The sequence below is a fragment of the Salvelinus fontinalis genome, chromosome 10 (genome assembly GCF_029448725.1).
Source record: "Salvelinus fontinalis isolate EN_2023a chromosome 10, ASM2944872v1, whole genome shotgun sequence".
Lineage (NCBI taxonomy): Eukaryota > Metazoa > Chordata > Actinopteri > Salmoniformes > Salmonidae > Salvelinus > Salvelinus fontinalis.
This window is the reverse complement of record NC_074674.1, coordinates 40282495-40308156: the sequence shown is the minus strand read 5'-3', so window position 1 is coordinate 40308156 and position 25662 is coordinate 40282495. Positions and strand designations below refer to the sequence as shown.

The 25662-nt window shown below is 42.3% G+C and overlaps 1 protein-coding gene across 1 annotated transcript in view; it reads right to left on the bottom strand.

Moving 5' to 3' along the window:
- The window catches only part of ltn1 (listerin E3 ubiquitin protein ligase 1), an 83778-nt gene that overhangs the window by 39097 nt on the left and 19019 nt on the right, over positions 1-25662 (bottom strand). The window contains exons 12-21 of the mRNA XM_055936813.1: positions 24748-25062; positions 24357-24508; positions 22437-22530; positions 21427-21652; positions 19727-19798; positions 15383-15550; positions 8808-8961; positions 8102-8252; positions 7657-7900; positions 7002-7158 (exon numbers count right to left, since the gene is read on the bottom strand). Of these exons, the coding sequence (XP_055792788.1) occupies positions 7002-7158; positions 7657-7900; positions 8102-8252; positions 8808-8961; positions 15383-15550; positions 19727-19798; positions 21427-21652; positions 22437-22530; positions 24357-24508; positions 24748-25062 (1733 nt within the window). The remainder of the gene's footprint in view (positions 1-7001; positions 7159-7656; positions 7901-8101; positions 8253-8807; positions 8962-15382; positions 15551-19726; positions 19799-21426; positions 21653-22436; positions 22531-24356; positions 24509-24747; positions 25063-25662) is intronic.

Genomic DNA, 25662 nt, shown 5'->3' with positions numbered 1-25662 from the left:
AGGATAGTTACACATGTTTACCTGCTGTAGAGTGTATCTATACTATAGGATAGTTACACATGTTTACCTGCTGTAGAGTGTGTCTATACTATAGGATAGTTACACATGTTTACCTGCTGTAGAGTATATCTATACTATAGGATAGTTACACATGTTTACCTGCTGTAGAGTGTGTCTATACTATAGGATAGTTACACATGTTTACCTGCTGTAGAGTATATCTATACTATAGGATAGTTACACATGTTTACCTGCTGTAGAGTGTGTCTATACTATAGGATAGTTACACATGTTTACCTGCTGTAGAGTGTGTCTATACTATAGGATAGTTACACATGTTTACCTGCTGTAGAGTATATCTATACTATAGGATAGTTACACATGTTTACCTGCTGTAGAGTATATCTATACTATAGGATAGTTACACATGTTTACCTGCTGTAGAGTGTGTCTATACTATAGGATAGTTACACATGTTTACCTGCTGTAGAGTATATCTATACTATAGGATAGTTACACATGTTTACCTGCTGTAGAGTATATCTATACTATAGGATAGTTACACATGTTTACCTGCTGTAGAGTAGATCTATACTATAGGATAGTTACACATGTTTACCTGCTGTAGAGTGTGTCTATACTATAGGATAGTTACACATGTTTACCTGCATCTATACTATAGGATAGTTACACATGTTTACCTGCATCTATACTATAGGATAGTTACACATGTTTACCTGCTGTAGAGTATATCTATACTATAGGATAGTTACACATGTTTACCTGCATCTATACTATAGGATAGTTACACATGTTTACCTGCTGTAGAGTGTGTCTATACTATAGGATAGTTACACATGTTTACCTGCTGTAGAGTATATCTATACTATAGGATAGTAACACATGTTTACCTGCATCTATACTATAGGATAGTTACACATGTTTACCTGCTGTAGAGTAGATCTATACTATAGGATAGTTACACATGTTTACCTGCTGTAGAGTATATCTATACTATAGGATAGTTACACATGTTTACCTGCTGTAGAGTGTGTCTATACTATAGGATAGTTACACATGTTTACCTGCTGTAGAGTAGATCTATACTATAGGATAGTTACACATGTTTACCTGCTGTAGAGTAGATCTATACTATAGGATAGTTACACATGTTTACCTGCTGTAGAGTATATCTATACTATAGGATAGTTACACATGTTTACCTGCTGTAGAGTGTATCTATACTATAGGATAGTTACACATGTTTACCTGCTGTAGAGTAGATCTATACTATAGGATAGTTACACATGTTTACCTGTATCTATACTATAGGATAGTTACACATGTTTACCTGCTGTAGAGTAGATCTATACTATAGGATAGTTACACATGTTTACCTGCTGTAGAGTATATCTATACTATAGGATAGTTACACATGTTTACCTGCTGTAGAGTAGATCTATACTATAGGATAGTTACACATGTTTACCTGCTGTAGAGTAGATCTATACTATAGGATAGTTACACATGTTTACCTGCATCTATACTATAGGATAGTTACACATGTTTACCTGCTGTAGAGTATATCTATACTATAGGATAGTTACACATGTTTACCTGCTGTAGAGTATATCTATACTATAGGATAGTTACACATGTTTACCTGCTGTAGAGTATATCTATACTATAGGATAGTTACACATGTTTACCTGCTGTAGAGTGTGTCTATACTATAGGATAGTTACACATGTTTACCTGCATCTATACTATAGGATAGTTACACATGTTTACCTGCTGTAGAGTAGATCTATACTATAGGATAGTTACACATGTTTACCTGCTGTAGAGTAGATCTATACTATAGGATAGTTACACATGTTTACCTGCTGTAGAGTAGATCTATACTATAGGATAGTTACACATGTTTACCTGCTGTAGAGTAGATCTATACTATAGGATAGTTACACATGTTTACCTGCTGTAGAGTATATCTATACTATAGGATAGTTACACATGTTTACCTGCTGTAGAGTAGATCTATACTATAGGATAGTTACACATGTTTACCTGCTGTAGAGTATATCTATACTATAGGATAGTTACACATGTTTACCTGCATCTATACTATAGGATAGTTACACATGTTTACCTGCTGTAGAGTGTATCTATACTATAGGATAGTTACACATGTTTACCTGCTGTAGAGTAGATCTATACTATAGGATAGTAACACATGTTTACCTGCTGTAGAGTAGATCTATACTATAGGATAGTTACACATGTTTACCTGCATCTATACTATAGGATAGTTACACATGTTTACCTGCTGTAGAGTATATCTATACTATAGGATAGTTACACATGTTTACCTGCTGTAGAGTATATCTATACTATAGGATAGTTACACATGTTTACCTGCTGTAGAGTAGATCTATACTATAGGTTAGTTACACATGTTTACCTGCATCTATACTATAGGATAGTTACACATGTTTACCTGCATCTATACTATAGGATAGTTACACATGTTTACCTGCTGTAGAGTGTGTCTATACTATAGGATAGTTACACATGTTTACCTGCTGTAGAGTATATCTATACTATAGGATAGTTACACATGTTTACCTGCTGTAGAGTATATCTATACTATAGGATAGTTACACATGTTTACCTGCTGTAGAGTATATCTATACTATAGGATAGTTACACATGTTTACCTGCATCTATACTATAGGATAGTTACACATGTTTACCTGCTGTAGAGTATATCTATACTATAGGATAGTTACACATGTTTACCTGCTGTAGAGTAGATCTATACTATAGGATAGTTACACATGTTTACCTGCATCTATACTATAGGATAGTTACACATGTTTACCTGCTGTAGAGTATATCTATACTATAGGATAGTTACACATGTTTACCTGCTGTAGAGTATATCTATACTATAGGATAGTTACACATGTTTACCTGCTGTAGAGTAGATCTATACTATAGGATAGTTACACATGTTTACCTGCTGTAGAGTAGATCTATACTATAGGATAGTTACACATGTTTACCTGCTGTAGAGTGTGTCTATACTATAGGATAGTTACACATGTTTACCTGCTGTAGAGTATATCTATACTATAGGATAGTTACACATGTTTACCTGCTGTAGAGTGTGTCTATACTATAGGATAGTTACACATGTTTACCTGCTGTAGAGTATATCTATACTATAGGATAGTTACACATGTTTACCTGCTGTAGAGTGTGTCTATACTATAGGATAGTTACACATGTTTACCTGCTGTAGAGTATATCTATACTATAGGATAGTTACACATGTTTACCTGCTGTAGAGTATATCTATACTATAGGATAGTTACACATGTTTACCTGCTGTAGAGTATATCTATACTATAGGATAGTTACACATGTTTACCTGCTGTAGAGTATATCTATACTATAGGATAGTTACACATGTTTACCTGCTGTAGAGTGTGTCTATACTATAGGATAGTTACACATGTTTACCTGCTGTAGAGTGTGTCTATACTATAGGATAGTTACACATGTTTACCTGCATCTATACTATAGGATAGTTACACATGTTTACCTGCTGTAGAGTATATCTATACTATAGGATAGTTACACATGTTTACCTGCTGTAGAGTGTGTCTATACTATAGGATAGTTACACATGTTTACCTGCATCTATACTATAGGATAGTTACACATGTTTACCTGCTGTAGAGTAGATCTATACTATAGGATAGTTACACATGTTTACCTGCATCTATACTATAGGATAGTTACACATGTTTACCTGCATCTATACTATAGGATAGTTACACATGTTTACCTGCATCTATACTATAGGATAGTTACACATGTTTACCTGCATCTATACTATAGGATAGTTACACATGTTTACCTGCATCTATACTATAGGATAGTTACACATGTTTACCTGCTGTAGAGTGTGTCTATACTATAGGATAGTTACACATGTTTACCTGCTGTAGAGTGTGTCTATACTATAGGATAGTTACACATGTTTACCTGCTGTAGAGTGTGTCTATACTATAGGATAGTTACACATGTTTACCTGCATCTATACTATAGGTTAGTTACACATGTTTACCTGCTGTAGAGTGTGTCTATACTATAGGATAGTTACACATGTTTACCTGCTGTAGAGTGTGTCTATACTATAGGATAGTTACACATGTTTACCTGCTGTAGAGTATATCTATACTATAGGATAGTTACACATGTTTACCTGCTGTAGAGTGTGTCTATACTATAGGATAGTTACACATGTTTACCTGCTGTAGAGTGGATCTATACTATAGGATAGTTACACATGTTTACCTGCTGTAGAGTAGATCTATACTATAGGATAGTTACACATGTTTACCTGCTGTAGAGTGTGTCTATACTATAGGATAGTTACACATGTTTACCTGCATCTATACTATAGGATAGTTACACATGTTTACCTGCTGTAGAGTGTGTCTATACTATAGGATAGTTACACATGTTTACCTGCTGTAGAGTATATCTATACTATAGGATAGTTACACATGTTTACCTGCTGTAGAGTGTGTCTATACTATAGGATAGTTACACATGTTTACCTGCTGTAGAGTGTGTCTATACTATAGGATAGTTACACATGTTTACCTGCATCTATACTATAGGATAGTTACACATGTTTACCTGCTGTAGAGTGTGTCTATACTATAGGATAGTTACACATGTTTACCTGCTGTAGAGTATATCTATACTATAGGATAGTTACACATGTTTACCTGCTGTAGAGTGTGTCTATACTATAGGATAGTTACACATGTTTACCTGCTGTAGAGTATATCTATACTATAGGATAGTTACACATGTTTACCTGCTGTAGAGTGTGTCTATACTATAGGATAGTTACACATGTTTACCTGCTGTAGAGTGTGTCTATACTATAGGATAGTTACACATGTTTACCTGCTGTAGAGTATATCTATACTATAGGATAGTTACACATGTTTACCTGCTGTAGAGTAGATCTATACTATAGGATAGTTACACATGTTTACCTGCTGTAGAGTGTGTCTATACTATAGGATAGTTACACATGTTTACCTGCATCTATACTATAGGATAGTTACACATGTTTACCTGCTGTAGAGTGTGTCTATACTATAGGATAGTTACACATGTTTACCTGCTGTAGAGTATATCTATACTATAGGATAGTTACACATGTTTACCTGCTGTAGAGTGTGTCTATACTATAGGATAGTTACACATGTTTACCTGCTGTAGAGTGTGTCTATACTATAGGATAGTTACACATGTTTACCTGCATCTATACTATAGGATAGTTACACATGTTTACCTGCTGTAGAGTGTGTCTATACTATAGGATAGTTACACATGTTTACCTGCTGTAGAGTATATCTATACTATAGGATAGTTACACATGTTTACCTGCTGTAGAGTGTGTCTATACTATAGGATAGTTACACATGTTTACCTGCTGTAGAGTGTGTCTATACTATAGGATAGTTACACATGTTTACCTGCTGTAGAGTATATCTATACTATAGGATAGTTACACATGTTTACCTGCTGTAGAGTATATCTATACTATAGGATAGTTACACATGTTTACCTGCTGTAGAGTATATCTATACTATAGGATAGTTACACATGTTTACCTGCTGTAGAGTATATCTATACTATAGGATAGTTACACATGTTTACCTGCTGTAGAGTATATCTATACTATAGGATAGTTACACATGTTTACCTGCTGTAGAGTAGATCTATACTATAGGATAGTTACACATGTTTACCTGCTGTAGAGTGTGTCTATACTATAGGATAGTTACACATGTTTACCTGCATCTATACTATAGGATAGTTACACATGTTTACCTGCTGTAGAGTGTGTCTATACTATAGGATAGTTACACATGTTTACCTGCATCTATACTATAGGATAGTTACACATGTTTACCTGCATCTATACTATAGGATAGTTACACATGTTTACCTGCTGTAGAGTGTGTCTATACTATAGGATAGTTACACATGTTTACCTGCTGTAGAGTATATCTATACTATAGGATAGTTACACATGTTTACCTGCTGTAGAGTGTGTCTATACTATAGGATAGTTACACATGTTTACCTGCATCTATACTATAGGATAGTTACACATGTTTACCTGCTGTAGAGTGTATCTATACTATAGGATAGTTACACATGTTTACCTGCTGTAGAGTGTATCTATACTATAGGATAGTTACACATGTTTACCTGCATCTATACTATAGGATAGTTACACATGTTTACCTGCATCTATACTATAGGATAGTTACACATGTTTACCTGCATCTATACTATAGGATAGTTACACATGTTTACCTGCATCTATACTATAGGATAGTTACACATGTTTACCTGCTGTAGAGTGTGTCTATACTATAGGATAGTTACACATGTTTACCTGCTGTAGAGTGTGTCTATACTATAGGATAGTTACACATGTTTACCTGCATCTATACTATAGGTTAGTTACACATGTTTACCTGCTGTAGAGTGTGTCTATACTATAGGATAGTTACACATGTTTACCTGCTGTAGAGTGTGTCTATACTATAGGATAGTTACACATGTTTACCTGCTGTAGAGTGTGTCTATACTATAGGATAGTTACACATGTTTACCTGCTGTAGAGTGTGTCTATACTATAGGATAGTTACACATGTTTACCTGCTGTAGAGTGTGTCTATACTATAGGATAGTTACACATGTTTACCTGCATCTATACTATAGGATAGTTACACATGTTTACCTGCATCTATACTATAGGATAGTTACACATGTTTACCTGCTGTAGAGTGTGTCTATACTATAGGATAGTTACACATGTTTACCTGCATCTATACTATAGGATAGTTACACATGTTTACCTGCATCTATACTATAGGATAGTTACACATGTTTACCTGCTGTAGAGTGTGTCCAGTATATCAGTGGCTGGTCCTTGGTTGTCTATACGGTCTGTTAGGTCCCAGTCCTTCAACAAAGTGTAGTACTCTGTTACTAGAGCAGGACTATAGTCCATCTCCCTGCACCACTGCACTGCATACAGCAGCTCACAAACTGAGGAAGAAAGAGAGAGACAGAGAGAGAGACAGAGAGACAGAGAGACAGAGAGACAGAGAGACAGAGAGACAGAGAGACAGAGAGACAGAGAGACAGAGAGACAGAGAGAGAGAGAGAGAGAGAGAGAGACAGAGAGACAGAGAGACAGAGAGAGAGAGAGAGAGAGAGACAGAGAGACAGAGAGACAGAGAGACAGAGAGACAGAGAGACAGAGAGACAGAGAGACAGAGAGACAGAGAGACAGAGAGACAGAGAGACAGAGAGAAAGAAAGTGAGAGAGAGAGACAGAGACAGAGCGAGAGAGAGAGAGAAAGAGAGAGAGAGAGAGACAGTTGAATGTTCTGAATTGAATGTTCTGATTTCAATGTTCTGATTTCAATGTTCTGAATTCGAATGTTCTGAATTCAAATGTTCTGAATTCAAATGTTCTGATTTGAAAAGAACAAAAGTCAACTGAACTGTCTGAAAATAACTGAAGTGAATTTCAATCCTCACCTGTGTGTTTGAAGTCTTTCATGTAGTCTCCTGCCCCCTCCTGGTCATCTGGACACACTGCAGCCGTAGCAACAGCAGTACCAGTAGTAGCAGTCATATCTGTGTCATAGACCACTCTGGTCAGCAGGGCACACACACACAGGTGGGCAGGCAGTCTGCTAGAGCCTCTGACCTTCCAGACCTCCACACAGGGGTAGTCAGAGACCATCCTCAGCCGTCCAGACAGCAGGGGAGACCTCACCCACTGAGACGAGAGGAGGGAGAGGGGGGAGATAAGGGATAAGGGGACAACATATGAGAAGGACCAGGAAAGGGAGGTAACAAGCGTTTAAGGTTTTGTTCCAATCAGGTTGACAGCAGATTCCACTAATAGTAGTCTACAGTGAAGAACATAATGAGTCAGTTGGTTTGTGTTACATCTAGGAATGTGATTGGCTGGTCGTACCTGAGGGGGCAGGGCCTGTCTGATCTTGCTCCACTCTGATTGGCTGGGAGTCAGGAAGGAGAGGAACTGGGAGAGGTGGGCGGAGCCTCGCTGACCAACAGATCTCAGTGTGTCAGCTAGTCTCTGGACTGCTAGAACCAACACCTGCAGACTGATCAAACAACACATAGAACATCAGACCTAGAACCAACACCTACAGACTGATAGAACAACACACAGAACATCAGGCCTAGAACCAACACCTACAGACTGATCAAACACATAGAACATCAGACCTAGAACCAACACCTACAGACTGATAGAACAACACACAGAACATCAGGCCTAGAACCAACACCTACAGACTGATCAAACACATAGAACATCAGACCTAGAACCAACACCTACAGACTGATAGAACACAGAACATCAGACCTAGAACCAACACCTACAGACTGATAGAACACAGAACATCAGGCCTAGAACCAACACCTACAGACTGATCGAATACGTGGAACATCAGACCTAGAACCAACACCTACAGACTGATAGAACACAGAACATCAGACCTAGAACCAACACCTACAGACTGATAGAACACAGAACATCAGGCCTAGAACCAACACCTACAGACTGATCGAATACGTGGAACATCAGACCAACATCTAGAAGCACATAGAAAAACATAAAATGAACCACATAGACAAAAAAAAAAAACTTTGTTTACCTTTTGACTCCCAGGGAGGAGGTGAGCAGCTGGGTTTTGACCCAGAATGCAGCGCTGTATAGGAAGCTGCCCTCCTTCACCTCTGACCCCGAGTGATGGACCAAAGAGAGGACACCGGCATGACACACCTGACTCAGCTTCTTCAGCAGGGAGTCTGGGGGGAGAGAGAGCTGTTCGTGTGTGCATGTAACCGGTGTGTGTATCTAAGGTGCATGTGTGTACCTGAGAGGTGCAGGGCGTCATTTCAGCTAAACTCAGGGTATGGCAAAGAAATGGGGGGGGGGGGGGGGGGGTTACATTTGATAAAAATTAAGCTCATTTACACAATTATATAACTGTAGCCTGCAGTCAATAGGAGACTGAACATTCACCTCAGTCAATAGGAGACTGAACATTCACCTCAGTCAATAGGAGACTGAACATTCACCTCAGTTAATAGGAGACTGAACATTCACCTCAGTCAATAGGGGACTGAACATTCACCTCAGTCAATAGGAGACTGAACATTCACCTCAGTCAATAGGAGACTGAACATTCACCTCAGTCAATAGGAGACCGAACATTCACCTCAGTCAATAGGAAACTGAACATTCACCTCAGTCAATAGGAGACTGAACATTCACCTCAGTCAATAGGAAACTGAACATTCACCTCAGTCAATAGGAGACTGAACATTCACCTCAGTCAATAGGAGACTGAACATTCACCTCAGTCAATAGGAGACTGAACATTCACCTCAGTCAATAGGAGACTGAACATTCACCTCAGTTAATAGGAGACTGAACATTCACCTCAGTCAATAGGGGACTGAACATTCACCTCAGTCAATAGGAGACGGAACATTCACCTCAGTCAATAGGATACTGAACATTCACCAAGCACATCATACAATAATTAACTTCTTACGATGCACTAGCACAGCACCGGGATTAAAACTCTAGTTCCATGTCAAGTCAAACAGCAATTACCTTGACAAAGCCATCTACTACAGCCATCTTTACCTCCGCACTGTTAAAGAATACGTTGTGCTGTTCCCTGCGTTGATACCAGAGTATGTGAGTGGAGTTGAGCAGTTGGAAATCTCGCTCTCCGGTACTCCATGTCCTTTCCAAACGCTCTGCTAAAAAAACGCTCCTTGCTCAAAAGGTTAAAAAAAAACTAGCTGCTCCAAATTCACTCCATTTATTCAAATCCCAATTTTACCAACAGCCATCTATTGTTGTGACTACCTGGACCTACCAGTTGGTTGAGAAGTATTGAAACCAATCCATATGATTTGAATGAAAAGTAATTTAATAAACAACAGGAAAAGGTGACGAAGAAACGCTCATCATTTCAAACAGGAAACGCTGCTTTGGGTTCCAAGTAGAAAAACAACAGGAAACGCTGCTTTAGGCTCCAAGTAGAAAAACAACAGGAAACGCTGCTTTAGGCTCCAAGTAGAAAAACAACAGGAAACGCTGCTTTAGGCTCCAAGTAGAAAAACAACAGGAAACGCTGCTTTAGGCTCCAAGTAGAAAAACAACAGGAAACGCTGCTTTAGGCTCCAAGTAGAAAAACAACAGGAAACGCTGCTTTAGGCTCCAAGTAGAAAAACAACAGGAAACGCTGCTTTGGGCTCCAAGTAGAAAAACAACAGGAAACGCTGCTTTGGACTCCAAGTAGAAAAACAACAGGAAACGCTGCTTTAGGCTCCAAGTAGAAAAACAACAGGAAACGCTGCTTTAGGCTCCAAGTAGAAAAACAACAGGAAACGCTGCTTTAGGCTCCAAGTAGAAAAACAACAGGAAACGCTGCTTTAGGCTCCAAGTAGAAAAACAACAGGAAACGCTGCTTTAGGCTCCAAGTAGAAAAACAACAGGAAACGCTGCTTTAGGCTCCAAGTAGAAAAACAACAGGAAACGCTGCTTTGGGCTCCAAGTAGAAAAACAACAGGAAACGCTGCTTTGGGCTCCAAGTAGAAAAACAACAGGAAACGCTGCTTTAGGCTCCAAGTAGAAAAACAACAGGAAACGCTGCTTTAGGCTCCAAGTAAAAACAACAGGAAACGCTGCTTTGGGCTCCAAGTAGAAAAACAACAGGAAACGCTGCTTTAGGCTCCAAGTAGAAAAACAACAGGAAACGCTGCTTTGGGCTCCAAGTAGAAAAACAACAGGAAACGCTGCTTTGGGCTCCAAGTAGAAAAACAACAGGAAACGCTGCTTTGGGCTCCAAGTAGAAAAACAACAGGAAACGCTGCTTTAGGCTCCAAGTAGAAAAACAACAGGAAACTCTGCTTTAGGCTCCAAGTAAAAACAACAGGAAACGCTGCTTTAGGCTCCAAGTAAAAACAACAGGAAACGCTGCTTTGGGCTCCAAGTAGAAAAACAACAGGAAACGCTGCTTTAGGCTCCAAGTAAAAACAACAGGAAACGCTGCTTTGGGCTCCAAGTAGAAAAACAACAGGAAACGCTGCTTTGGGCTCCAAGTAGAAAAACAACAGGAAACGCTGCTTTGGGCTCCAAGTAGAAAAACAACAGGAAACGCTGCTTTGGGCTCCAAGTAGAAAAACAACAGGAAACGCTGCTTTGGGCTACACGTAGAAAAACAACAGGAAACGCTGCTTTGGGCTACACGTAAAAACAACAGGAAACGCTGCTTTGGGCTCCAAGTAGAAAAACAACAGGAAACGCTGCTTTGGGCTCCAAGTAGAAAAACAACAGGAAACGCTGCTTTGGGCTCCAAGTAGAAAAACAACAGGAAACGCTGCTTTGGGCTCCAAGTAGAAAAACAACAGGAAACGCTGCTTTGGGCTACACGTAGAAAAACAACAGGAAACGCTGCTTTGGGCTACACGTAAAAACAACAGGAAACGCTGCTTTAGGCTCCAAGTAGAAAAACAACAGGAAACGCTGCTTTAGGCTCCAAGTAGAAAAAAAACAGGAAACGCTGCTTTAGGCTCCAAGCAAAAACAACAGGAAACGCTGCTTTATGCTCCAAGTAGAAAAACAACAGGAAACGCTGCTTTAGGCTCCAAGTAGAAAACAACAGGAAACGCTGCTTTATGCTCCAAGTAAAAACAACAGGAAACGCTGCTTTAGGCTCCAAGTAGAAAAACAACAGGAAACGCTGCTTTATGCTCCAAGTAAAAACAACAGGAAACGCTGCTTTGGGCTCCAAGTAAAAACAACAGGAAACGCTGCTTTGGGCTCCAAGTAGAAAAACAACAGGAAACGCTGCTTTGGGCTCCAAGTAGAAAAACAACAGGAAACGCTGCTTTGGGCTCCAAGTAGAAAAACAACAGGAAACGCTGCTTTGGGCTCCAAGTAAAAACAACAGGAAACGCTGCTTTGGGCTCCAAGTAGAAAAACAACAGGAAACGCTGCTTTGGGCTCCAAGTAAAAACAACAGGAAACGCTGCTTTGGGCTCCAAGTAGAAAAACAACAGGAAACGCTGCTTTGGGCTCCAAGTAGAAAAACAACAGGAAACGCTGCTTTGGGCTCCAAGTAGAAAAACAACAGGAAACGCTGCTTTGGGCTCCAAGTAGAAAAACAACAGGAAACGCTGCTTTGGGCTACAAGTAGAAAAACAACAGGAAACGCTGCTTTGGGCTCCAAGTAGAAAAACAACAGGAAACGCTGCTTTGGGCTCCAAGTAGAAAAACAACAGGAAACGCTGCTTTAGGCTCCAAGTAGAAAAACAACAGGAAACGCTGCTTTGGGCTACACGTAAAAACAACAGGAAACGCTGCTTTATGCTCCAAGTAGAAAAACAACAGGAAACGCTGCTTTAGGCTCCAAGTAGAAAAACAACAGGAAACGCTGCTTTAGGCTCCAAGTAGAAAAACAACAGGAAACGCTGCTTTAGGCTCCAAGTAGAAAAACAACAGGAAACGCTGCTTTAGGCTCCAAGCAAAAACAACAGGAAACGCTGCTTTAGGCTCCAAGTAGAAAAACAACAGGAAACGCTGCTTTAGGCTCCAAGTAGAAAAACAACAGGAAACGCTGCTTTAGGCTCCAAGTAGAAAACAACAGGAAACGCTGCTTTAGGCTCCAAGTAGAAAAACAACAGGAAACGCTGCTTTGGGCTCCAAGTAGAAAAACAACAGGAAACGCTGCTTTGGGCTCCAAGTAAAAACAACAGGAAACGCTGCTTTGGGCTCCAAGTAGAAAAACAACAGGAAACGCTGCTTTGGGCTCCAAGTAGAAAAACAACAGGAAACGCTGCTTTGGGCTCCAAGTAAAAACAACAGGAAACGCTGCTTTGGGCTCCAAGTAGAAAAACAACAGGAAACGCTGCTTTGGGCTCCAAGTAAAAACAACAGGAAACGCTGCTTTGGGCTCCAAGTAGAAAAACAACAGGAAACGCTGCTTTGGGCTCCAAGTAGAAAAACAACAGGAAACGCTGCTTTGGGCTCCAAGTAGAAAAACAACAGGAAACGCTGCTTTGGGCTACAAGTAGAAAAACAACAGGAAACGCTGCTTTGGGCTCCAAGTAGAAAAACAACAGGAAACGCTGCTTTAGGCTCCAAGTAGAAAAACAACAGGAAACGCTGCTTTAGGCTCCAAGTAGAAAAACAACAGGAAACGCTGCTTTGGGCTACAAGTAAAACTAAAAACTAAAACGACTAGTTCAAGTCCATTACAAAGAAGTCCATCATCATTTTGTATTTGGCAGGTCTAAAGAAACATTGTGGAAATGTATTTGAAAAGAAAACAGAATAGCATATTTTAAGTTTATTATGTTACTAGTCTTTGCTTAGTAGCCAGAGCAATGCTGCCTGGAGTGCATGTGGACAGAGCAGATATTCATGGAAAAAGTTACATTTGGAAATAGAGCTGCACCTCTTGAATTTGAAGAGTTATTTGACAAAGCGTCATAGAAACTGTAGAATAGGATATTTCTGATTCTATATATAAATCTAAATGTTTTATTCCTGCATGTGACTCTGAAGGAGGATTTGATAAAGCGATGCTCCTTTCCCTGCATCTGTCCATTACAAGATACGCCCATCTCTTCATGTACAATTTGACAACTGATAATATTAAATCAAATCATCGGACTATTGTCAATTTAAATGTTGTCTATAGGCAAAGTCTTATTATGTGTGAAATTAGTTTCGGTATAGTTTCGGTGTAGTTGGATGGGTCGGCTGTACAGGCTGACGGTCATCGGGGTTTGAAATGTTTTGCAGAAGGAGCTCTACGTTGGTGGCCTCTGGTATATTATACATCTATATATATATATATATATCTAATGCCTTGATTCCATCAAATACACAACAAAATGATTTAATACTTTATCAAGTTTAGCTCCCAGATTAGAAACATTAGTTGTGGTATTGTGTAGAAAGATATATGACTACGATTTAAATTTAAATATATGAATTCAGTGTATTGTTAGATATTGTCTAGGTCAATGAGATCAGGACTATTAAACCTTTAAAAAATATATCTTAAAGTCATATTTCCAGTTTTACAGAAAGTTATGAATAGTTCTTCAAATAATTTATTTTATTAAAACAGAAAAATTAAGTAACAAACCTACGTTATCTTGACAATTTTATTAAAGGTTAAATCAGTCTTAAGAATGATATCTTTCTGAGTTGACATAGCATAACTTAATTTCAAATTATCCATAGGTAGTGCCCTATATATTTTGCCTGATTCGGTTTTCTTTCAAAAATTCAGTTTAGCTATTCCCAGTTTTTATGCATTCTGTTCATGTCTCATGATAAACTTGATAAATCAATACATATTAAATACATTTAATTGATTACCCACTAAGGACAATGCATTTTGTTTATATTGTTGAATTCCGTTTTAACGCCTAGATTACCCGAGGGCCCTAACGATCCTATTTGGACCAGAATGAGTCTCTCCACTACCTAATTGTTCCTGCAGTGAAGGTTCATCATCTTCATCAAAATTTAATCATCATTGATCTGCAGATAATAAACAAAAAAGCCTAGGCCTACCAGGAACCTATGCAATTAATCGAGCCAAATAAATGGCTCTCTCAGCGATGCGATTTGGTAGGCCAGACTGACTAACAAGACGAGAGTCCCCAAACTTTTGCGTCACTGTCTGGCAAGCCCCGACATCCTATGAAATCCCCTACAATCCCCTACATCCTCTGGCAACCCCCGACATCCTATGAAAGATTTGGTTTTCAAGGAAACCTATGTGAAACACGCAAAAGAAAATAAATGAATGTGACAGAAAATAAGTGGATTTAGACTCATCGTTGGGACGTGCAAATACACGAGCATGCCCTCTCTCCCCTCTTCCATGTAATGAAATTCGACCGCAACCAATCACAGCCACACAAACAGTACCGGGAGGTGGGTCAGATAGCAGAGTGAGCTTCGCTGTCATCGCTGGCTTTATGACTGACAGGCAGCTGTCCTATCAATAGATAGGTAGAAGACGTATATCGTTCATTCTAGCAGGCGAAGGCTTTTAAATGAAAAAGAAGCCTAGTTCAATTTATAAAGTTGAAAATGTGTTATGTGTCCGGCTGATTAGACGACGCTAATGGAAAACACTGTGTGTCTGGTCCCGTGTGTGTGTGTGTGTGTGAGCGTGTGTCTTACCTGACAGGTGTGTGTGTGTCTGGTCCTGTGCGGTGAGTGTGAAGACAGTGAGCAGTAGCTCCTCAGCGGAGGCCAGTAGGAGGCAGTGTGTTACGGAGGTGAAGAACGTGGAGGCCACATCACAGATGAAACACACCAGCGGCTCCAGGTTACCCCTCTCAGACAGACCTGCAATACAATACAATAATGTTGATATACAGTTTATTAGGTACACCCATCTGGTACCGGGTCAGACCCCCATTTACCTCCAGAACACCCTGAATTCTTTGGGGATGTAAAGGATGCTCAATTGGTATCAAGGGACCTAATGTGTGCCAGGAAAACATTTCCCACACCATTACACCACCACCACCACCAGCCTGTACCGTTGACACAAGGCAGGATGGGCCCATGGACTCATGCTGCTTACGCCAAATCAGCATGACGTAACAGGAACCGGGATTTGTCAGACCAGGCGATGTTAATCCACTTCACGAATTGCCCAGTGTTGGTGATCGCGTGCCCACTGGAGCCGCTTCTTCTTGTTTTTAGCTGATAGGAGTCTGTTGCAACAGCCAATCCGTGACGAGGACCGACGAGCTGTGCGTTCCGAGACGCCATTCTGCACACTACTGTTGTATCGCGCTGTTATTGGTCGGTTTGTGGCCCGCCGATTGGCTTGCGAGATTCTTTCCCTTGTCCTTGGACCTCTCGTCAACAAGCTGTTTTCGCCCACAGGACTGCCGTTGACTGGATGTTTGTTGAGACATTTTTCGTGGGGGAAAAAACCCTAGACACTGTCGTGGGTGAAAAGCCCAGGAGGCCGTTTCTGAGATACTGGAACCGGCGCGCCTGGCACCGACGATTATACCTCCCTCAAAGTCTCTTAGGCCACTCGTTTTGTCCTTTCTAACGTTCAACTGAACAGTAACTGAATGTCTTGATGCCTGTCTGCCTGCTTTATATGGCAAGCCATGGCCACATGACTCACTGCCTGTAGGAGCTAACCATTTTGATGAACGGGATGGTGTACCTAACTAAGTGTACAATACTACTACAATACAATGGAATACTGTTGATATACAATACTAATATAATAAGGTACAATACAATACTTTACAATATGTTATAATACTTTAATACACAATTCAATAGTGGACATATTTATTGTCTATTCGTTACAGCAAACAGAAATACACTACATGTCCAAAAGTATGTGGACACCTTTTCGTCCAACATCTCATTCCAAAATGGCCATTAATATGGAGTTGGTCCCCTATAACAGTCTCCACTCTTCTGGGAAGGCTTTGCACTAGATGGTGGAACATAGCTGTGGTGACTGTGCTTCCAATCAGCCACAAGAGCATTAGTGAGGTGAGGTGAAGTTGGGCGATTAGGCCTGGTTTTCAGTCGGCATTCCAATTGATCCCAAAGTTGTTCGATTGGGTTGAGGTCAGGGCTCTGTGCAGGCCAGTCAAGTTCTTCCACACCGATCTTGACAAACCATTTCTGTACGGACCTCGCTTTGTGCACGTGGGCATTGTCATGCTGAAACAGGAAAGGGCCTTCCCCAAACTGTTGCCACAAAGTTGGAAGCACAGAATCATCTAGAATGCCATTGTATGCTGTAGCGTTAAGATTTCCCTTCACTGGAACTAAGGGGCCCGAACCATGAAAACATCCCCAGACCATTAATCCCCCTCCACCAAACTTTACAGTTGGCACGATGCAGTGAGGCAGGTAGCGTGCTTCTGGCATTCTCCAAAACCCAGATTCCTCCATCAGACTGCCAGAGGGTGAAGCGTGATTCATAACTCCAGAGAACGAGTTTCCACTGTTCCAGAGTCCAATGGGGGAGAGCTTTACACCACTCCAGCCAAAGCTTGGCATTGTGCATGGTGATGTTAGGCTTGTGTGCGGCTGCTCAGCCATGGAAACCCACGAAAAGATATTGTGCTGACGTTGCTTCCAGAGGTAGTTTGGAACTCTGTAGTGAGTGTTGTAACCGAGGACGGATGATTTTCACGTGCTACAGCACTCAGAGGTCCCGTTCTGTGAGCTTGTGTGGCCTACCACTTCACGGCTGAGCCGTTGTTGCTCCAAGACATTTCCACTTCACAATAACGGCACTTACACTTGACCGGGGGTCAGCTCTAGCAGGGCAGAAATTTGACAAAACTGACTCGTTGGAAAGGTGGCATCCTATGACAGCGCCACGTTGAAAGTCACTGAGTTCTTTAGTAAACCTGTTCTACCGCCAATGTTTGTCTATGGAGATTGCATGGCTGTGTGCTCAATTTTATTCACCTGTCAGGAACGGGTGTGGCTGAAATAGCCAAATCGACAAATTTAAAAGGGGTATCCACATACTTGTGGCTAGGTAGTGTATGTATTCTGCTTGTTTTCCAATGCACCATGTGTTGCACATTACATTACCCCGGAGTGGGAAACGTCCCATTACATTACCCCGGAGTGGGAAACGTCCCATTACATTACCCCGGAGTGGGAAACGTGCCATTACATTACCCCGGAGTGGGAAACGTCCCATTACATTACCCCGGAGTGGGAAACGTCCCATTACATTACCCCGGAGTGGGAAACGTCCCATTACATTACCCCGGAGTGGGAAACGTCCCATTACATTACCCCGGAGTGGGAAACGTGCCATTACATTACCCCGGAGTGGGAAACGTCCCATTACATTACCCCGGAGTGGGAAACGTCCCATTACATTACCCCGGAGTGGGAAACGTCCCATTACATTACCCCGGAGTGGGAAACGTCCCATTACATTACCCCGGAGTGGGAAACGTCCCATTACATTACCCCGGAGTGGGAAACGTCCCATTACATTACCCCGGAGTGGGAAACGTCCCATTACATTACCCCGGAGTGGGAAACGTCCCATTACATTACCCCGGAGTGGGAAACGTCCCATTACATTACCCAGGAGTGGGAAACGTCCCATTACATTACCCCGGAGTGGGAAACGTCCCATTACATTACCCCGGAGTGGGAAACGTCCCATTACATTACCCCGGAGTGGGAAACGTCCCATTACATTACCCCGGAGTGGGAAACGTCCCATTACATTACCCCGGAGTGGGAAACGTCCCATTACATTACCCCGGAGTGGGAAACGTCCCATTACATTACCCCCGGAGTAAGAAAGTCCCGTGCTACAAACACGGTCCCTTAAGTCACAAGTGTGCATCTGGCACTTTAGCAAGCAGTGGGAAGTTAGCAGATACGACTGGGAAAAATTCATTTGAACGGCCGCTCCAACTGGTAAACAATAGTGGGAAACTGACTATCATCCTAAGCACCCACTTCTCCCACATGGTGACCTCTGACCTCTATAACAGCAGTTCAATCCAACAACATTTTTTTTATAAAACACAATCTATTAATGCTTACACATCTATACACCTGCATTGCTTGTTGTTTGGGGTTTTACGCTGGGTTTCTGTACAGCACTTCGAGATATTAGCTGATGTACGAAGGGCTATATAAAATAAACTTGATTTGATTTGATTCATGTGGTTTTTGAACTATCATTTGTTTACAGGCATGATAAACTTTACTTTTAGTTTATGGTTTAGTTTATGGACACAGCTTGTTCACCATTAGACAAATTGGCCTTTCTCAACGAGTTCCAATCACATGAAGAATGCATCCAACTGGTATTTACAACTGGTAAATTCCCACCTCCCACTTCACAACTGGTAAATTCCCACCTCCAACATGGTTACAAACGCAGCATCAGAGTGGAAACATAACAATCCTGTCAAATAGACAACGCCAGGAACATTGAGAATGATGTCACAACCGACAACGCCGGGAACATTGAGAATGACGTCACCAACGACAACGCCGGGAACATTGAGAATGATGTCACAACCGACAACGCCGGGAACATTGAGAATGACGTCACCAACGACAACGCCGGGAACATTGAGAATGACGTCACAACCGACAACGCCGGGAATATTGAGAATGACGTCACAACCGACAACGCCGGGAACATTGAGAATGACGTCACAACCGACAACGCCGGGAACATTGAGAATGACGTCACAACCGACAACGCCGGGAACATTGAGAATGACGTCACCAACGACAACGCCGGGAACATTGAGAATGATGTCACAACCGACAACGCCAGGAACATTGTGAAATGTTGAACGTTGTGCACGGCATTTAAATTTTCCTGCTGTACCCGAACCCAACCGAGGGTTTAACGAACCGTTACACCCCGTTTAACATACACATACATTAGTTAAGAGGAGGCACAGGGTCAAGCCGCAGCGCAGCACTCCTGTACGAAGAGGATGTATTGGAGCTCCAGGGGCCCAACATACAGACCTTTAGCCGCCGACAGGGTAGCATGGAGCTTGGCTATCATCTTCTCCACGTACACAGCTCCTATCAGGGGCTCTGGGGAGAAAGACAGAGAGTGGGGTGGATAATCAGGATTTTTTTTTTCCAGCATAGGAAGTTCAAGGAGCAACCCAAATGTCAAAATTGTCTTTTTTTCTTCTTCTTCCATTGGTAGCACTGGTGCTCCTAATTTGAAAAAGTTAGGAGCACCACATTCAATTTAGGAGCACCAGAAAATATATATATATATTTTTTTGTATTTATTGATTGAGATACAGCCTATGTTGGGTCTATGTGGAATTCTAGCTACTTTTGAAGGACACGTAGAAACTGATATGTAAACACTGACAGACGTGAGTTAATTATAAAAGCTCAGATGTTAATATGTATACCTGTCACTGAAATTACAAAATATTAGGTTTCTACATTTGGTGTAAAAGCACTACATTTTCCTACTGAGATGCAATACATTGAAAATTGTACACAAGTCTCGTAAAAAATAAATATTAGGTTTGTGATGATGACATGCAAAATATCTGTCATTCATTCAGTCCAATAGTGGACTTTGTGGTTAGCTAAAATAAAAGTATGGCATAATTCTACCATTTGTATTCATTTGCGAACAACAAGTGGCAACTTAGCTAATACTTACTCCGAAGGATTCCTAAATCACTGCTAAGAATAATGAAATTGACTGCAGTTTCTACTGGTCATTGTTTTCAGGCTGGTTGTATCGGTGCTAGCTAGGTACCAAGCTAAATCTTGTTGAAGTTGAGGTCGAAGAAATAATGCTTTATTACCAACGCGGTATTGTAACCCCATCGTATGTAGCCGGTGTTTGCTAGTTTCCAGTCTTTTTTGTACAGCTTTGACAGTGCTACTGTATCTCTTGATACGCAAAGACCCAAACGGCGTTCCATAGTATGTTGTGAAGCTAATAGCAGTGACGCTACTACCGTGTAACTCTGGTAGGGAAACATCTGAAAAATAGCGCACTTGGTAGTGTGTACCGGTGCTCAACCAGTCGGCGAAAGCCAACATCACCCACGACAGAGAACGGTTGACTGTCAAGGGGAATGAATTCCATTATCTTGCCGTTAATGGATTTCGCCTTTTGATTTGTCTCTCTGAAATGTTCTTACTCTGTCAAATGACTGCTGGACTTGTTTACGGCTCGATCCACACAGCAGACATTGTGGGCTAGGTTAGGAATGCTGGGTTGCACACGTGTAGTGCAAAATTTTACACGGTGTCATTACATTATGTGTCTACGTTAAATGCACGGCAGCTCTGACATCGGTTTTTAACATCGCCGTTAAACTAGACATCAGGCCGATACCGATGTTAGCATTTTTAGCAAAATATCGTCCGATTCCGATATGTTCCCCGATATATAGTGCAACCCTACTTTTCTTTCTACGCCCCAGAATATTTGGATATATTTATTGGTCAAGTTAGCATGGTTGTTAGCTAGCTAGCCAATGAGGTAACATGACTGAACAAAGTGTAAACAAACGGTTAACGACCCGGTAATAGTTTTAGAACAGACCGCGACGCGGTTCGTGAAAGTAAAATAGGATTCGCTTTAGGAGGATGAAAATGTTGCGGCAGTAATATGGGTCAGATCATCTGAGCTGGCTGGGCTACAAAAGAAAGCTGATTTTTGTGTGTGTGTGTAATCTCACCATTATTATGATGCTGAGACAACGCTAGGCTGATCAGAGCCCAGCTGTCCCTATTAGGGGCGGAGCCGGAGCCTTTAAGTCCCACCTCACACAGCTCCTCAGCCAACCCCAGCAGCCGCTCACCCAGCACGGAGCCCTTAAACCAATCACCACACGCCTGCAGAGATACAGGGTCCGCACACGCCTTTTGTATGATCTGGAGAAGAACTCCCCATTTTAGATCCATCTGTAGGTGAGACAGAGAATAAGGCTGGGACCATCTTCACCAGCATACTATTGAGCTACAGAGATAAGAGTTAGGGAATTGGCAGCTACAGAGCTAAGAGTTAGGGAATTGGCAGCTACAGAGTTAGGGAATTGGCAGCTACAGAGCTAAGAGTTAGGGAATTGGCAGCTACAGAGCTAAGAGTTAGGGAATTGGCAGCTACAGAGCTAAGAGTTAGGGAATTGGCAGCTACAGAGCTAAGAGTTAGGGAATTGACAGCTACAGAGCTAAGAGTTAGGGAATTGACAGCTACAGAGCTAAGAGTTAGGGAATTGGCAGCTACAGAGCTAAGAGTTAGGGAATTGACAGCTACAGAGCTAAGAGTTAGGGAATTGGCAGCTACAAAGCTAAGAGTTAGGGAATTGGCAGCTACAAAGCTAAGAGTTAGGGAATTGGCGGCTACAGAGCTAAGAGTTAGGGAACTGAGGGTTACAGAGCTAAGAGTTAGGGAACTGAGGGTTACAGAGCTAAGAGTTAGGGAACTGAGGGTTACAGAGCTAAGAGTTAGGGAACTGAGGGTTACAGAGCTAAGAGTTAGGGAATAGGCAGCTACAGAGCTAAGAGTAAGGGAATTGGCAGCTACTGAGCTAAGAGTTAGGGAATTGGCAGCTACAGAGCTAAGAGTTAGGGAATTGGCAGCTACAGAGCTAAGAGTTAGGGAATTGGCAGCTACAGAGCTAAGAGTTAGGGAATTGACAGTTCGAGTCGACAGAGTTACAGCGATGATAGTTAGCGTTGACGTTACCGTGGTGATATGGTTGAGGATGCGTGTGGTCTCCTGTGGACTGCAACAGCGTAGAGAACTGTACACCATCTCTACCAGGTAGCTGGTGTCTCTCCTGTAATATAATACGAGACTGTTACTAGTCGGCTACCACCCGGTTACTCAACCCTGCAGCCCTACATACATAGTCAAGGAACAATGGTCACTTTAATACTGGTCACTAAAATATCACACGACTGGGCAGGGGCGCGGCCATGGGTGGGCCTGGGAGGGCATAGCCCCACCCAATTGGCCCAGCGTCATCCGGGTTTGGCCGGTATATATATATATATATATACACTGCTCAAAAAAATAAAGGGAACACTTAAACAACACAATGTAACTCCAAGTCAATCCCACTTCTGTGAAATCAAACTGTCCACTTAGGAAGCAACACTGATTGACAATAAATTTCACATGCTGTTGTGCAAATGGAATAGACAAAAGGTGGAAATTATAGGCAATTAGCAAGACACCCCCCAAAACAGGAGTGATTCTGCAGGTGGTGACCACAGACCACTTCTCAGTTCCTATGCTTCCTGGCTGATGTTTTGGTCACTTTTGAATGCTGGCGGTGCTCTCACTCTAGTGGTAGCATGAGACGGAGTCTACAACCCACACAAGTGGCTCAGGTAGTGCAGTTCATCCAGGATGGCACATCAATGCGAACTGTGGCAAAAAGGTTTGCTGTGTCTGTCAGCGTAGTGTCCAGAGCATACAGGCGCTACCAGGAGACAGGCCAGTACATCAGGAGACGTGGAGGAGGCCGTAGGAGGGCAACAACCCAGCAGCAGGACCGCTACCTCCGCCTTAGTGCAAGGAGGTGCACTGCCAGAGCCCTGCAAAATGACCTCCAGCAGGCCACAAATGTGCATGTGTCTGCTCAAACGGTCAGAAACAGACTCCATGAGGGTGGTATGAGGGCCCGACGTCCACAGGTGGGGGTTGTGCTTACAGCCCAACACGGTGCAGGACGTTTGGCATTTGCCAGAGAACACCAAGATTGGCAAATTCGCCACTGGCGCCCTGTGCTCTTCACAGATGAAAGCAGGTTCACACTGAGCACATGAGCACATGTGACAGACGTGACAGAGTCTGGAGACGCCGTGGAGAACGTTCTGCTGCCTGCAACATCCTCCAGCATGACCGGTTTGGCGGTGGGTCAGTCATGGTGTGGGGTGGCATTTCTTTGTGGGGCCGCACAGCCCTCCATGTGCTCGCCAGAGGTAGCCTGACTGCCATTAGGTACCGAGATGAGATCCTCAGACCCCTTGTGAGACCATATGCTGACACATGCACATTTGTGGCCTGCTGGAGGTCATTTTGCAGGGCTCTGGCAGTGCACCTCCTTGCACTAAGGCGGAGGTACCGGTCCTGCTGCTGGGTTGTTGCCCTCCTACGGCCTCCTCCACGTCTCCTGATGTACTGGCCTGTCTCCTGGTAGCGCCTGCATGCTCTGGACACTACGCTGACAGACACAGCAAACCTTTTTGCCACAGTTCGCATTGATGTGCCATCCTGGATGAACTGCACTGCCTGAGCCACTTGTGTGGGTTGTAGACTCCGTCTCATGCTACCACTAGAGTGAAAGCACCGCCAGCATTCAAAAGTGACCAAAACATCAGCCAGGAAGCATAGGAACTGAGAAGTGGTCTGTGGTCACCACCTGCAGAATCACTCCTGTTTTGGGGGGTGTCTTGCTAATTGCCTATAATTTCCACCTTTTGTCTATTCCATTTGCACAACAGCATGTGAAATTTATTGTCAATCAGTGTTGCTTCCTAAGTGGACAGTTTGATTTCACAGAAGTGGGATTGACTTGGAGTTACATTGTGTTGTTTAAGTGTTCCCTTTATTTTTTTGAGCAGTGTATATTTATATTTTAATGAGTGTGTACATTACCTGTCCTCCTGCCCCAGCCACAACACCACACGCTCCAGTAGAAACCGCACAGCAGGGTTACTGGGGTGGGGCACGCCACCTCCCCCTCCTCCATCTGCCTTCTGTTCATCCTTCCCTTTTAACTTCTCCTCTTCTGATGTGATGAGCAGCATCTGGGGAGTGGGGGGGGGAAAAAATACAAAAAAGGGGGAAAGAAATTAGAGAAATCATTATGTGACTAAGAGATAGAATCAATATAATGCAAATGAAGTATGATGTTAAAAAGGTGACTTCCTGCGATCCAATATACAAAATATATCTGTGATTGATAATGTTACTGTGAGGAAAATAACAGTTTATCTCCAATAAAGAACACAATAGAGAAAATGGACTAAAGGAAAGGAAGACTCACAGTGAAGACCCTGGGGGTATGGAAGGAGCGAAGGAGAAGAGAGAGGTACACCAGATGTCTCTCCGAGTTTTTATCATTCACATGGGAGTAACTGATCTGTGCCTGCTGACAGACAATCTCCTCCAGGTGCCAGCTTTTCAGGGGGCCCTCGGCCGTCTCCTGGCCCAGCTCGGGGGTCTCCAGCTGGGCACACTTCAGCGCCACCTCGCCCTCTTCCTCTGGAGAACCAGAACTCTCTGGCTCAGAGAAACAGATCTTCACCGATCTCTTCTTCTTGGTCTGCTTCCTGCCGGCACTCACTGGGCTCTGCATCACCTGGAGGAGACAGAGATGGATAGAAATAATAACAGACAGAGAGAGAGAGACAGAGAGAAACAGAGTGACAGAAACACACATAGACAGAGACAGACAGACACTTAGAAACAGACAAACAGGCAGAGACACTTAGAGACAGACAAACAGGCAGAGAGACACTTAGAGACAGACAAACAGGCAGAGAGATACTTAGAGACAGACAAACAGGCAGAGAGACACTTAGAGACAGACAAACAGGCAGAGAGACACTTAGAGACAGACAAACAGGCAGAGAGACACTTAGAGACAGACAAACAGGCAGAGACACTTAGAGACAGACAGACAGGCAGAGAGACACTTAGAGACAGGCTAACAGGCAGAGACACTTAGAGACAGACAGACAGGCAGACAGACACTTAGAGACAGGCTAACAGGCAGAGACACTTAGAGACAGGCTAACAGGCAGAGACACTTAGAGACAGGCTAACAGGCAGAGACACTTAGAGACAGACAAACATGCAGACAGACACTTAGAGACAGACAGACAGGCAGAGAGACACTTAGAGACAGGCTAACAGGCAGAGACACTTAGAGACAGACAAACAGGCAGACAGACACTTA